The sequence below is a fragment of the Chrysochloris asiatica genome, unplaced genomic scaffold, assembly GCF_000296735.1.
Source record: "Chrysochloris asiatica unplaced genomic scaffold, ChrAsi1.0 scaffold00054, whole genome shotgun sequence".
Classification (NCBI taxonomy): domain Eukaryota; kingdom Metazoa; phylum Chordata; class Mammalia; order Afrosoricida; family Chrysochloridae; genus Chrysochloris; species Chrysochloris asiatica.
Window position 1 is genome coordinate 15,899,082 of NW_006408572.1, and position 15,835 is coordinate 15,914,916.

General features: G+C 43.8%; 1 protein-coding gene across 1 annotated transcript in view; it reads left to right on the top strand.

The window, feature by feature from the left end:
- The window catches only part of ARHGAP44 (Rho GTPase activating protein 44), a 226,997-nt gene that overhangs the window by 169,256 nt on the left and 41,906 nt on the right, over positions 1-15,835 (top strand). Inside the window, exons 10-14 of the mRNA XM_006863511.1 lie at positions 5,022-5,090; positions 7,795-7,876; positions 8,247-8,374; positions 14,246-14,357; positions 14,766-14,847. Of these exons, the coding sequence (XP_006863573.1) occupies positions 5,022-5,090; positions 7,795-7,876; positions 8,247-8,374; positions 14,246-14,357; positions 14,766-14,847 (473 nt within the window). The remainder of the gene's footprint in view (positions 1-5,021; positions 5,091-7,794; positions 7,877-8,246; positions 8,375-14,245; positions 14,358-14,765; positions 14,848-15,835) is intronic.

Consider the following 15,835-nt stretch of genomic DNA (forward strand, 5'->3'; position numbering starts at 1 on the left):
AGCACCACACCAGGACTCCTGCTTGTTGACTGTAAAATGGTGCAACCATTGTGGAAATCTGTGTGACGCGTCCTCAAGAAAGTTGGAAAGATAAATACTGTATGAACTAGCAAATCCTTCCTTGATATTTATCCTCCAGAAATAAGAGCAGAGACATGTACACCCATTATTGCAGCATTATTTACAATAGCAAACAGATGGAGACAATCAGTGGAAGAATGGCTAAACCAACTTTGGTGCATACACACAATGGAACCCTACACAACAATGAAGAATGATGATGAATCTATGTATTACCTCATAACATGGATGAATCTGGAGGACATTTTTCTGAGTGACATTACTCACAAAATGACAAATATTATATGAGACCACTACTATAAAAGGTCAAGAAAAGTTTTTCATACTATAGGACACGTTCTTTGATAATTGCCAGGAGTGGGAGGAAGGGAGAGTAATTCATTAGGTAGAGGGTACACACACGTTAACTTGGGTGATGGGGGTGGCAATTTAAAAACTATGAAATGCAGGCTAGTTATGAAAGAAATAGTGTTAATGAAATCCATGAGGGCTTTATAAAATTAAGAGACATGTATGCCCCTAAATGGGAAAAGTCAGTATTGTGAAATTTTGAATTTCCCCAAGCTAATTTGATTAGAGCTGCGTTTGGTGAAAATGGATAAGCACTTGGCTACTAATCAAAAGGTTGGTGGTCCCAATCCATTCAGAAACCATGTTAGAAGAAAGCCCTGGCTCTGTACTTTGGAATGATCACAGCCATTGAAAACCCCATGGAGTGCAGTGGGGTCAACAACAGGTCAATATATATGTTATTATCGTTGCAAAGTGCCCTTGAGTTGATTCCAACTCATAGCAACCCTGTATAGGGTTTCCAAGGAGTGACTGGTGGCTTAGAACCCTCACCTTGCTGTTAAAACTAACCCTGCGGTCCAGTGCATTGTCATGCAGCACCATAGCAGGACTCCGGTAAATATATGTCATTGTAATGAATTTGGGTGAATTATTGCAGCGTGAATTACTGCCTCTTAAAATGGACTTCTGGTGTGGATGTGAGGTACACAGTTCACACCCACCAGTTGCTCCTTGGAAACCCTATTCAGGGTCACTATGAGTTGGAACCAACTCAATGTGGCAAGACTTCATCTAGTGTCCTCTGGTCATGTCATCAGGAAGGACCAGTCTCCAGACAAGGACATCATGCCTGGTAAAGTAGAGGGTCAGCGAAAAAGAGGACATTCCGTGAGATGGATTATACAGTGGTCACAACAGTGGACTCAAACACAGCAATGATCCTGAGGACGCTACACAACCAGGCCATGGTTTGTTCTGTTGTTCATAGAGCCACTGAGCTGAAACCAACTTGACAACACCTGACAACAGCAGCAGTGTTGTTGGTTGAGAAAGCCTGTCTAAGCATATTGTCGCAGAGGGGAAACTTAAAGAGAACAATTTAATAGTTCTAATACATGTGTGGAGTCGTGGTGTGTCTCTGTGGGTTAATGCGCCAGACTGCAAAGCTGTTTGAACTGCAAGGTTGGTGGTTCAAGCTCATCAGCTACTTCTCAGAAACCCTATACAGGGTCACTATGGGTCAGAACCGACTTCACGGCAGTTAACAACAACAACAATACATGTGTGGCATTTTGGGTTAATGCGCCAGACTGCAAAGCCGTTTGTACTGCAAGGTTGGCGGTTCCAGCTCACCAGTCACTCCTCAGAAACTCTATACAGGGACTCTATGGGTCGGAACCGACTTGATGGCACTTAAGAACAACAACAATATATGCAAAAGCCATAATAAAAGTACAGTGCCAAAAAAGATAGAAAGCAAACGGCATGGAAAATTGAGTGGAAAATGTTAACAGTATTTTATGAGGACAATGACCTCATTAATCTAAAGAACTCTCAAGTCTTATACATAAATACAAGGGAGCTTTAAAAAGGCTCCCTTTTGGAAATAAATATAGTAGAATTTTTCTACGAATGTTTTGAATCTCCTGCAGAGATGAAGTCTTTCATAGGAACACTGCTATTATTAAGTGCCGTTGAGTCGATTCCGACCCATAGCGACCCTGTATAGGGTTTCCAAGGAGCAGCTGGTGAACTTGAACCACCGACCTTGCAGTTCAAATGGCTTTGCAGTCTGACACATTAGCCCACAGCGCCACATTCGTACTTGGTTAATAAGAAATGGACCATGGAACATACATTAATAGACAATAAGTCTAGAAATAAGTTAGCCTTAGATCAAAAGAATGCTAATTAAAAACATGCTAATGAGAGTCCCATATGAACTTAGTAGTGGTTAATAGAATTAAATGGTTACTATGAAAAACCACCAAAGTATTTATAGATTACTCCTTGTAGTATGGTGATTTTTCCAATGGATATTTGGCAATTTTTATCAAAAACCTTAATGTCCTGATTCAAAATTATTTTTCAACTATTTTTATAATTTAACTGTAAGGCAGTATTTAATCAGGAATAATTTTTAGCTGCAGAATTTATCCCAGGAAATGATCAATGGCTGGGTATAAACTTGTAGAAACATGTGATCATTCAGTTATTTGTAGTAGTGAAAAATTGGAAACAGTGTCCAGTAACTGAGACAACAGTTCATCCCTATAATAAAATATCCTGTAACCATTAGAAAGCAGGGATATAAGTTGCAAAGCAGTCTGGTCATACTTTTTGTTAGCCAGTCAATCAAACAAAAATAAGACTTTTAGAAACAGGTATCTAGAGGCAATCTCTGTGTGGTGGAAATACTGGTGAATTTGGGTGTTTACTCTAAATTTCTGAGCATGCATGAGTTGCACAATCAGAAAGCAAATGAAGTTTTTCCTTTTAAGCTCCAACTCTGGATTATTAAAAGTTCATTTTTCTATTGAGAAATTTCTGATGATTTAAATGTTTTCTCAATCTCAGGGAGCTGTGGTGGTATAGTGGGTTATGCATTGGGCTACTAACTGCAAGGTCAGCAGTTCAAAACCACTAGCCACTCTGTGGGAGAGAGATGAGGCTAGCTGTTCCCATAAAGATTTCTAGCCTTGGAAACCCTTCACAGAATCACTGTGAGTCAGAATTGACTTGATGGCCGTGGGCTTTGGTTTTAGACGTTTGTGACATCTGACATCTCTTGAGTTGCTCAGGTACTGAGATGTTGATATATGTGTATCTGAGATGTTGTGTATCTGAATTGACATTTAGCCCTTCAGGAGCCCTTCCCTTCCTTTGTCTGCTGAGCCATTTTTAGCCCCCATCTCTTTTTCCAAATAGGAAATGTCCCCCTCACCACAGCCAGGCTGGTGATGGGGTCTCTTGAGCAGAGCTGGTGGGGGGGATGGCAGACAAGGTTGATTCCTGACAAAACCTCTTTCTCTTACCTCTTTGTTTGACTCAGCAGCCCTACATAGAGGTACATTTCAGGACTCCTTTGGTGAAAGGAAATTATGGCCGGGTAATGTGCTGGACTGCAAGGTCGGTGGTTCAAACCCACCAGCCACTCCTTGGAAATCCTATACAGGATCACTATGAGTCAGAACTGACTCAACAGCACTTAACAACAAAGCCCATTTTATCTTTCAGAAAATTGACCATCTCTGGACCTCAGTTTTCTCAATTGTTCCTTTACCAAATTATTACTAAGTTCCTACTCTGATAGATACTTTTGAGATGTGGGCAAGTATCCAATGCAAATTGGAAATTCAATGCTTATAAGTGAGTTAGATTAGAATTCCCTTTAGCATTGTGCCTGACTCCTAGACACCGCTCAGTGCAGGCGAATTCATGTTTCCCTTCCTGTTTTCTCTGAAACTGGACAGTTCATGACATTTCTAGAACAGATTTCCTCCAGCACCTCTGTGACTTGGTTCTGTTGTTACCTGTGACCTGTGTCTGAGATCTCTCTGACAGATTGCTCCTGTGTGTCCCAATGTTTTTACCAAGGAAAAAACCTTAATTGGCAGCCAGAGGGGCTCAGATTATAGAAATCATTCATGAAGCACCAACATCTAGTGGACTTTCCTGTTCTTGGGTTTACCTCAGCCTGAACACGTAGGCAACTCTCTTCTCACCTAGATGACTCTTCTGAGGATCCCCTGTCTAGGGCCCCCAGAGCAGGAGGAACCTTAGAGACCACGTTATCCCTCACCCACACCGTTGTATAGGTGAACACACAAGCTCGAAGAGATGTGCCATGCTCGAACTGTGCTGTTATTGTATAGGCTGTGGGTGGTTCTGTGCAACTGAAAACTGTTCTCTTCTGAGGAGAAGACACCAGGTTCAGATGCTGCTTGTGGTCATTGCTATAGTGGTGCTGTAGGATAAACACTTGATCACAAGATCAGTTTTGAACCTCAAGGTTGATGGTTCAAATGCACCAGCTGTTCCTTGTAAACCCTATACAGGGTTACTATTAGTCAGAACCAACTCGACGACACTTAATAACAACAACAAAGAGCTAATGGTGAGGACTAACACTGTTAGATTTGTAGATTTGTATGTGATGTTGGATGAGCCCATAGTTGGCCAAGGTTTGAGCCAGCAAATCCTACCTGTCTTAGCCCCTCTTCCTGCCAACCGGTACATTTCCATCTCTTGCCCGTATCCTTGGGATCAACTACTTGATAATGAAGAATAAAAGAGAGCCAAGCACTAGAAGGATCAAAGGGAAGAAATGGCAAGGGAGGAGCACAGCAACATCCTGTTCAACTTGGAGGTTACGTCAGAATAGCGGCACAAGCTGTGGAGATGTATGGGAATACCTTGCACGTCACTCCCCCGTGTGTGAAAATCCCGGGGAACTCCTGGTATAGGTGTTCTTTCACACTTACTCATTCTCTGGAGTCATAGTTGGGAAAGCTTTGTAATGAATCAACTAGGATAGAAGTAAGCGTACGCAATGGTTAAGGCTCTTTCTCCAGTGATGTCTGGACCCAGGATTAGCCACAGTCTGTTGCTGTAGATTGTGTCTTCATTGTTTATTTTACCTTCCACAGGACCAGCTCTCAGCTGACATGTACAGTTTTGTGGCCAAAGAAATTGACTATGCAAACTACTTTCAAAAGGTAAGGGTCCCAAAAGGCGCGACTGCTCAGAGTGTGATTGCTGGAGTCATGGTTCAAATAGGAAGGGGATGTGGGGACAGACCTCTGGCCCCTGGGTTGAGCACCTCTCAGAAAAGAGTGGGGCTTTGACGTTCTACATGTGTGTTTCTCTCAAAACATAAGACTAAAAGCAACCCCATCCTTGCCGATTATTGCAAGTCTGATCTATACCAAAGTTCTCAGCTGCAGGCTATTTTGCCCCTTCCCCCAAGGGGATTTTTAGCAATGTTTAGAAACTGGGGAGATGCTACTGGGGTCTAGTGGGTACAGGCCAAGTATGCTGCTGAATGGCTTGCAGTGCCCCTAATAACAGCCCCCACAACAAAGAATTATCCAGCCCCAAAGGGCAACTGTGCAGAGGCTGAGAAACGCTAGTCTCTGATAATCAGGAAATGGTGAAGAAGACATAGAAAGATAATCCCCCACAAAGCACATGTTTGTTTTTACCTAGCTTTTTGCCAAAGATGGTGACAAATAGGTAAGAGGCAGATGATATGCCCACTTGTCTGCACTCTGTATGTTAAAGCAGACTTAGAGCATCCCCGTCTGAAAACTACGCTACAAGTATTTACCTTTATTGTGGTAAATGCAAGGCAAGTCAAAAGAAACTTTCGAGAGAAAAATTATAAACTGGGGGGAAAAAAAAAGGTGATAAAGAATGGGAATAGAACTAAAACTCTTCTTTATGGTTAGGCAAATAACAGAATAACAAAAAGAAGATAAAAAAAACAAAACAAAAAACAAAAAACAAAGCATAAGCAAATCCATTGCTCTCCTAGCAACCTGACAGAACAGAGTGGAACAGCTCCGTGGTGTTCCCCAGCCTGTAGGTGTATAGAAGCACACTGCCTCATCTTTCTCCGTGGAGTGACTGGTGGGGTCGAACTATTGGACTTTCTGTTAGCACCTCGAGCTTAACTACTGTGCCACCAGGCCTCATAAAGAGTACATAAAGGATTCAAAAAGGAGAGAGTTCCTGAAAAGTGTTCAGTGCTTCCATGAGTATAGAAGAGTTGTTGTGGATCCAAATTTTCATTGTTTTTGTTATTAGGTGCTGTTGAGTCAGTTCTGACTCAGTTGTAACCCTGTGTGCAGAAGAACAAAACACTGCCTGGTCCCGATTTTCTTTGGTGATCCAGAAGTTCAGTGGAGTTGCTAATGTATTTACATCTAACTTGGAAAGCTTATTTTAAAATAATAGCTTTTTTTTTTGTTTTTTCCAAGTATAATCCATTGGTTTTTTGTTTTTGTTTTCTTGTGAAAGTTATGTTTAACTTTGCTGTTGTTGTCACAAGGTGCCAATGAGTCAGTACCGACTCATAGGGACCTTATGTACTACAGAATGAAACACTGCCCGGTCCTGGGCCAACCTCACAATTATTGCTATGTTTGAGCCCATTGATGCCGCCACTTGGCCAGTTCATCCTGCTGGGGGTCTTCCTATTTTTCTCTGACCTTCCACTTCACCAAACATGATGTCCTTCTCCACTGACTGGTCCCTCCTGAAAATGTGTCCAAAGTAAAAGAGATGAAGTCTGGCCATCCTGGCTTTTAAGGAGCACTCTTTAACTTCAGTAGCTCAAAAATTAATAAAATCCTACTGTAGCACTGTATGATAAGCACTAGACTGCTAACCACAAGGTTGGTAGTTCGAATCCACCAGCTGCTCCTTAGCAACCCTGTATGTGGTCAGTATGAGTAGGAATGAACTCAACAACACTACACTAGAACATACGACATTCTGCATTTTATTAGACCAATTTGTGTCCCATTTTTTTCAATATTCTAATTTTTTTAAATGTCCCCATTGATTTATTTATGTCCTAACTTGAAGATAATAGTATCTTCCTTCCACATCAAACATTCAGATAGTGACTTCTCCCCATCCCCAGTACATTCCCAGTATTTTTGTGTGTGGGAGAGGATTCTGAAAATAAATGAAATCGCCATCATTCACAGTTTAATGTCTGTTCTTATCAACATTTTAGCAGCTTTTCTAACTAATTGAATTGCCTGCACAGCACACCTTGGAGGAGTTTGTTCTTTGGTTTACATTACTCTAGCCAGAGCAATTTCACCTCAGGAACCCGCAAGCATTGTGATCAGTTATATATTATTCATCTAACTTTGTAGAAACCTAGCCATGTGCAAACAGGTGGCACTTAACTATATCTTGTAGGCAGATGGATTTCTAAATGTCCTATCAATACTTGGAGTCCTCGTATGGTACAGCAGGATAAGCACTTGACCCCTAACCACAAAGTTGGTGGTTCAAACCCACCAGTCCTTGTAATCCTTATACAGGGTTGTTATGAGTCAAAACTGACTTGACAACACTTAACAACCTCAACAACCTTGTTGCATCTCTCCATGTGACCTTTTGCTTGGTGGATAGGATATGGGATAAGGTGTCAGGGGACAACAGCAGGCTCACTATGCCAGGCTCCTGCTCTGGATGGTCCCCCAATTTCCTTACGGTTCACCTGTGCATAGCAAACTTCGGTTGCAGAGGCTTCAGAGGAAGAATGCCCATCCTGCTCTGGGGGTTGGAAGAGGGCTTGGGAAGTCTACGTCCTTCTGTCATGGGCATGGAGAGTCTGCAAGCCGCAGCAGTCTGGGATTTGTCCCCTTTGGCAATGACTAATACTGACCTTTGCGTCTTCAGCTGATAGAAGTGCAAGCGGAATACCACAGGAAGTCTCTGACTCTGCTGCAAGCTGTGCTGCCTCAGATAAAAGCACAACAGGGTAAGCTGGAGGTGGTGGGGAGGGAGCCTGTGCCCCCTGCCCAGGCAAGATGAACTCTCAGCACTTCATCTGCCCTTACACTTTGTCCTAAAGGGTCACATTGAGATGAGCCTCTAGAATATGATAAACTGGGGACTTGATCCAGTGATAAGGAAGCAAAGCACACTCACTGCTTGTCTCTAAGGGGTGTGATGGGGTGTGGGTGCGTGGCTGTGTGGGTGTGAATAAGCAGCATGACGCTCAGCAGCCTTGGATATAGTTGGGTGGTCATTGTCCCTGCTATCCATAGCTCACAATATAAAAAGGAAACTGACCTGTGCCTCCAAAACCTGCCCTGTTCTAACTGCCCTGTCTTGCTTCTCCCTGTCAGAGGCCTGGGTAGAAAAGCCTTCCTTCGGGAAGCCCCTGGAGGAGCACCTCATGATCAGTGGCCGGGAGATTGCCTTCCCCATTGAGGCATGTGTGACGATGCTGCTGGAGTGTGGGATGCAGGAGGAGGTAAGGTTCCACACAGCCACATCTGCCCGGAGCGGCCACGTCTTCCACCTGACAGGGCCACCGTGGTTCTCTCTTCTCCTGTATCACTGCTTACCCTGGCCCTCAAGCTTGTTAAGACAGGGTACCGTGCAAACCGGTCCTGTTTTCTCCCATGAGCCTTTACTCTTTCAGGGAGAGTAGAGGACTATGGGAGATGTTTTGGTGTGGTTTGACCATGAGGGACTGAGGGCCGCCTTCCAGCCTGACCTCATTCTTTCTTCATATTTAGCACATTTGGAAGTCCAGCGGTAGTACAAATAATTAACACATCCAGCTGGTAACAAAGATTGGCTGTTGGAGCCTACCCGGATGCACCTTGGAAGAAAGATCTGGTGATCTACTTCTGATAAATCAGACATTGAACACCTGGTGGAACACAGTTCTACTCTGATACACACGAACTCTCATGAGTTGTCCTTCCCCCCCTTGTTTATGTTGTTGTTGACCTAATAAGTTCCTTGCTTTTAAAATTCATCTCTTACCATTTTTTAATTCTAGACCTCCTGAAAATAGGATTGATTAGAGACGGTAGAAAGTACATTTGAAGAGCCACATGTGAGAAAGGTGTCTGAGGAATTGGCTCTTGCCGTCTTGTTGCTGTGTAAATCCTTCCCTGGCATCTTGCTTTTACTCACTCAGTCAATCAGTATGTATTTGGCGTCTGCTAGTCCTGGTGGAGCTCTGGTAGCGTAGTGGTTACAAATCGGGCTGCGATCCTTAAGGTAAGCGGTTCGAAACTACCTGCTGCTCCGCGGAAGAAAGATGAGGCTTTCTACTCCCATAAAGATTTACACCCTCGGAAACCCTGTACTATGGGTCGGAACCGACTCGACGGCACATAACAACAACAACAACAGTCCTGGTGTGCTGCTATCGGCTAAGCACTGACCTCTTCTACAGGCCAGTCCTGGTGTGGTGCTCGGGGTTAATGCCCTGGACTGCAAGGTCGGTTTGAACCTCAAGGCTGGTGGTTCAAGTTCACCAGCCACTCCTTGGAAACCCTATACAAGGTCTCTGTGAGTCAGAACCAAGTTGACAGCACTTAACAACAACAACAAATCACAAGGTCAGCATTTCAAACCCAGCAGCCACTCCTCAGGTATACTCGATAGGGTCGCTGTAAGTCAGAACCGACTTGACAACGCACGACAACAATGATTTCATGACAGAGGTGGAAAGAGTGTGAGATAGTGGGGCTCAGAAACTCATTGGGAGACATGAGTCTGGTATCTCTTAAACTTGTTTAGTGTAAAATCGTCTTTAAGTATTTTGCCCCATGTAACTGAAGCAAATGGCAAATGCTGCCAAAGAGGAGGAGGCCAGTGCACACTTAGATATCTGCGGGCTGCCTCCTGTACTAAAAAGATCCCTGAGCATCACACATGCTCCCTCCTCACCCAACTACTAACCTACTGGCTGCCAGGTTCAAACTCACCCAGCAGTGCAACCAAAGAACAGCCTGCAATCTGCTACTGTGAAGATGAAGGTGAAGAAAACGTGTGGAGACTTTCTACTCTCTAACACGTGGCATTGCCTTCAGTTGGAATCAATGGCATCTTTTGGTTTTCGGTTGTGGTTGCTTGGTTTGTTTTTTTTTTTTGCCAACCACATGGATTTGCAAAAGAAACTGAAATAAGCATGTTTTTTGGCTTTTTTTTATGTGCCAGGTGAGTTAGTTACCTCGTGCTGTCATAACAGAAATGCTACAATTGGGTGGGTTTGTTTGTTTGTTTGCTTTAAAGTTTTTACTGTGAATTGAGTGACAGTTTACATGGGAAAACATTGGTTTTACACTCATTATTTCAGTGCAATAATGAGTGCATCTCTGTGCATCTTCATTCAACAGTATTTTCTTCTATTCCCTCTCTCTCTCTCTCTTTTTTTTTAATGGTGGGGAGGATGTACACAAACACTCAGGAATATATAATAATTTAAACAACCAAAGGGCACATTCTGCAAGTCTGCCTCCTGGCTGCCAACACATGTTCCCTCTCTTTCCTTAAGTCTAGAGTCCTCAGCTGCTCTCTCTCTCCATGTCCTCATCTCTGCCTCCATCTCTGGTGTCGCTGCTTCTCTGGATGGGGGTCCCATATTCTGCTCATGCTCTTCTCTCTTGATGGTCTTAGGGTCCTCTGTTCCTGGACTGTAAGATTAACTACTCCTCCCTTTTTGTTTCAAAACTTCTACATTTACAGTTGTGACAGTTGCATTTAGTCATGATAACAATTACTCACTATTGAATCATAAGAATCTAACTCCCATCCCTTTTCACCAGACCCATCTAGACAAGATGAAAAACTATTATTTAGTGGGGATTCTACCTTTCCCTGCACACTCTGAAACTAAACTCCCTCTTGAAAACTTGTAAGTCAGTCACTTTATGCCTTTATAGCTCCCTCATTTTAGGTAGCCAATGTCTAAGTTGCCCATCCATATCTACCCTGTATATAAAGGTGATAGGATTGATACTTATTGTGAAGACTTCTTCCCTCTCATATGGTATTTTGAGCTACTACATCCATAAGTATAGGTCAAGCTCATTAAATTGTAGCAATTTACAGTTGTTTCCTTTATCAAAAATTGTTTTTTTGTCTTCCTCTGGTTGCGTTCTGATTATGAAGCCATCGAGGCTAGGTTAAGTGGGTACTATCTGCAAGTTTGGGCATTCTTGTGCATCTCACCTCACTTTATATCATCTGGACGAAGTGGGTGGTTTTAATTGAAAAGAATAGGAATTAATTTTCTCTCAGTCTGGAGGCTCAGAGTCTATATCAGGGTCTCATTCATGCTGTTTCCTCCTCTAATCTCGGTTGGTGACCCGTGAGGCTGCCCTGTCTTGCCCCCTGCTTGTGTGCCTGTGCTCATTCTTCTGTTTTTATAAGACCTCCTCTTAGAAGTGATTAGGTTCAGGATCCACCGTACCCTTATGTTGTTGTTGTTATGTGCCGTCGAGTTGGTTCCAACTCCTAGTGACCCTGCACAGGGTTTCCAAGTCTGTAAATCTTTACGGGAGCAAAAAGCCTCATCTTTCTCCTGTGGAGCAGCTGGTAGTTTTGAACTGCTGACCTTGTGGTTTACAGCCCAATTCATAACCACTCTGCTGCCAGAGCTCGTTACTGTACCCTGAAACAGTCTCCTTAATGTTACAGAGGAAAGCCCCCATCTTCTGCAGGGCCGTATTTACAGCGACAGGCCTTCCACACAGCTCTCTAGTGGACACAATGCCATTTCTAACTTGGGGCATCATCACTCATGTTTTCCACTGAATTGTGAGGCAGACTCCTGAAAGAGTATCCATGGAGGCAGGTGAACTGGGCCTTTTCTTTCCACACTGGTTTTTTGTTTTTATGTAAAGATACAATAATGACCATATCACCCACTTTATGATTGATATTGTTTAGCGACATCCCCCACCCCCCCCACCCCCCCTTTCTGTCTTCCACACCAGTCCTGGATATTGTGAAGCAAATTCCAGACATTCTATTCATTCTTTTGTAAATGTTAGAGTATGTGTCTAAAAGATGTTGTTGTTGTTGTTCTTGTTAAGTGCCATCGAGTCGGGTCCGACCCATAGCGACCCTGTACAGGGTTTCCGAGGGTGTAAATCTTTACGGGAGTAGAAAGCCTCATCTTTCTCCCACGGAGCGGCTGGTAGTTTCGAACCGCTGACCTTAAGGTTCGCAGCCCGATTCGTAACCACTACGCATGTTTTTAAATAGGCAGTAAAACCTGTGAGCACAGGAAGGTGGTGGGATTGCCCTGTTTTTCTGGGTTTCATATTTCCCACCAGGGTGCCGTCTTAACCACTTTTCTGTCATTTGTTGTAGTTGAGAAGATGTGAGCTATCCTCTTCTGTCAGGTGTCCACTGTACACAGGTTCTAGCTTTCTAAGATTTTACTGCAACTAGAATAGCATAATTACTCCTAAAATACAATAATGTTAATATCATCAAGTATCTGTTTCATGTAAAGTGGCTCTTCCTGTTTGTTACTAAGTGCCTTCCGGTCAGTTCTGACTCTTAGTGACTCTGTATAGGGTTTCCAAGGAGTGTGTAGTGGGTTTGAACCGCCTGCCTTGCAATTCAAACCCACCTTGTGGTTGAGGAGTCATATGTTCTGTTTGGCCTGCTAACTCTTCCATCTCTCACACTCTCTCCTTGCTATAGTGTTGCTTCTGCCCTCCACACCTGCCGTTAGTATTTTGAAGCAAATCGCAGCTGTTACAGTGTTTGATTTATATATGCCATCAATAATCCTCAGGGATCTCTAGATGGACAAACCCTGCCTCTGATGTCATTCCCCTGGCCTTTCTTGCAACCACCTCTCCCCCTGCTTCATGGGTCCCTTCTATCCTCTGACTGCCATGGTTTGCTTCTCTAGGGTCCCTATAACCAAGTGCCATGAATTTGGTAGCTTAAAATAGCAGAAATTTATGGTCTCAGTTCTGGAGGTTAGAAGTCTGAATTCAGATTACTGACAAGACTCTGAAGGCTTTGGGGAAGATCTGTCTTTGTCTGGCCCAAGGTCTGAGAGCTCCAGGAAGTCGTTGGCTTGTAACATTGTTTCTGGACAAAAGTCCAACTGCTAGCCAATAACAGAGATGGGATGGGAATCAACATAACATTTAATTGACAGATCTGGAAGGCAGGGAGAATCCTTCTCTGTAAGATTGCCTTGGTTTCCCCCTCACGGTTAGGGGTTTTTATGCCCTTCTAGATATTAACCCATTTGTTTTTGTCACATTCCTTTCTCAGTACTCAATGTCCCCCCACCTCCAGGAGGACAACCTGCACTCCACAACCCAAGGTCCTTTGCGCTCTGGGAGTAACTCCCTCTTTCCCTTCAGACAAAGGGTGGTGTTAGAGAAGACACCTAGACACCAGATACTTTCTCTCCTCTAGTTTCCTCCTCCCAACTTGTCTCTTTCTTCTGCACCCTTAAGTCCTTCAGCTACAAGTCCCAGGAGCACATACACAAGGGAGAAGTTAGGGCAGTAGTAATTGGGAACAATGATTAAAAACGGTTAAAAAAACACGTTAACTAAAAACCTATTAAAATCCTATTAAAATCCTTGTCTCAGCAGCAGCTCTGCCATCTCTGTCCATTTTTCCCATGTCCCGTCTTCCCTCTGTGTGTGTTATTTCTGCGTCTTTTCCCCTCTTTTTAGAAGGATACCTATCATATTGAATTAGGACCTACTTTACTCTAGTGTGACCTTCTAGTAACTTCTAACACCTGTAAAGACCCTGGTTCCAAACAAAGTCATAGTCACAGATACCGGGGGATAGGATTACAACATATTTACACCTGTAAAGACCCTATTTCCAAACAAGGTCATGTCCACAGGTACGGGGGGATAGGATTTCAACGTACATTCAGTGGTAACAGGAACATCCATTCACCAACACCACCAAACGTACACACACACACACATACATACACATATTCTCTAAACCTTTCTGCATGCAACTTATTGGACTCTCAAGTCTTACCAGGCCTCAGTCAAATTTTTCTCTAAAATATATCTTAAATTTACTTGGAAAAGAACTCCAAGTACCCAAGGTTTACTTCGCCAATAGGTACTTAATGAAGCAGTACCATGTGGCACACTAGATGCTACACACTAGGGACACAGCGGTGGTTGAGACCTGTTCCTAGTCTCAAGCTGCTGGTATTTGGAGAAGGTAGCATGTAGGAGGCAGATAGCTGCGGCATTAAGTGGTGGTGTCAGGCAGACTCATGTGGAGGAGAGAAGTGAGTGGACATCTGTGTGCTTGGCTTTGGCACCATAGAGTTGCAGCTTGTGCACTGACCCTTCTGTCCTTTGGGTAGGGACTCTTCAGAGTTGCTCCCTCCGCCTCCAAGCTGAAGAAGCTGAAAGCTGCCCTGGACTGCTGCGTGGTGGACGTGCAGGAGTATTCGGCAGACCCTCACGCCATTGCAGGTGGGTTCCCAGCCTCTTGGCAACGGGCTCCCATGTAACATAGAGATGAAAGGGGTGAACCTGAGGGGCTATGGCTACGTACCAGCGACATTGAGCCAGGGACTCCTCGACATGCTTCTGTTGCGTCTACTAGGGCCTGCTTCCAGGCTTGGTAGTTAGGACGTCTTGAAGGGAAGCCTCCCAGGTGTGCCAAGGTGATGGTGGGAAATTAGAGTGGACGGGCCAAGGAGATGGGCATCCCCATTTCACTGCCTGGGTCTCGGATCTGTTAATGTGGGAAATCATTGATCTCTTCCTGTGGCCAAGAAACCCATCCCCAGTTGTAACTCCCGGGGGCCATGCTCTCTGGTGCCAACCTGTCTCTGCTGTGTTGTAACTGCTCATGGTCAATGTGGTCTTTCTGTCCAGGAGCTCTGAAATCATACCTCCGAGAATTGCCAGAACCTCTCATGACATTTGAACTGTATGATGAGTGGATACAGGCTTCCAAGTGAGTATACAAAGTTTGGGGGTATCTTCTAGGTAGGTGTTGGCTTATATCTATTGAAATGATAAGGTCATGTAGCCTGCGATCCATCAGTTCTATTTCCTGGTATTTTGTCATGGAGAAATGCTTGTACATGCATCAAAGAGGTATGTATGGCATATTTGTCATTGCTGCCAGTTGCCATGGAACTGCCCCCCAACTCTTGGCAATCCCACAATAATGGCACAAACTGAGCCATTGTGATCCACCATAGGGTTTTCATTGAGTGATTTTTGGAAGTAGATAGCCAGGCTTTTCTTCCTAATCTCTCTTAGTCAGAAAATGCTACTAAAATCTATTCCGTATCATTGCAACCCCCAACCCCCCACTAGCAGAACGGTGGTGGTTCTTTATGAGTTGCGTTGACTAAGAATCAAATCCGAATTTCCTGCATGGAATGTAAGAATTCTCCCACTGAACTACCAGTAGAAGAGGCAGATACAAGGTTATTTGGAATAACAGAAGCCACGAAGTCACTGAAGGTTCATAATTGTAGGGTGGTGGTGGTTGTTAGGGCCATCTAGTCGACTCTGACTTGTAGCAACATTGTACAGGGTTTCCAAGGCTGCTGGACAGTTTTTGGTTGGTTGTTTTGCTTTACTTTTTATTGTGAATTGAGTGAAGGTTCACAGAGCAGATCATCAGTTTTACATTCAGTAAATCATACACTTCCTTTCATTACAGCGCCTGCAATCTGTTAATAGTATTGACCTCCGTGCACTTTAACTCTTACATTCCTCCCTGTGTCTCCTGCTAGCTACCTTCCATCTTTCCTCTGCCAACCTTCTTGTGGTAGAGTGCCTGTCTTGTCACCCATGTTAACATGTGTCTAGCCCATGAATAATTTTCCCTTAAACCCCTCATGCCCCCGTAGCCATCATAGAATATTTCTTTTATCTAGAAAACCTTTTCTTAACTTTTTATAACAGTGGCGCTGTGGGTTAATGCGCCA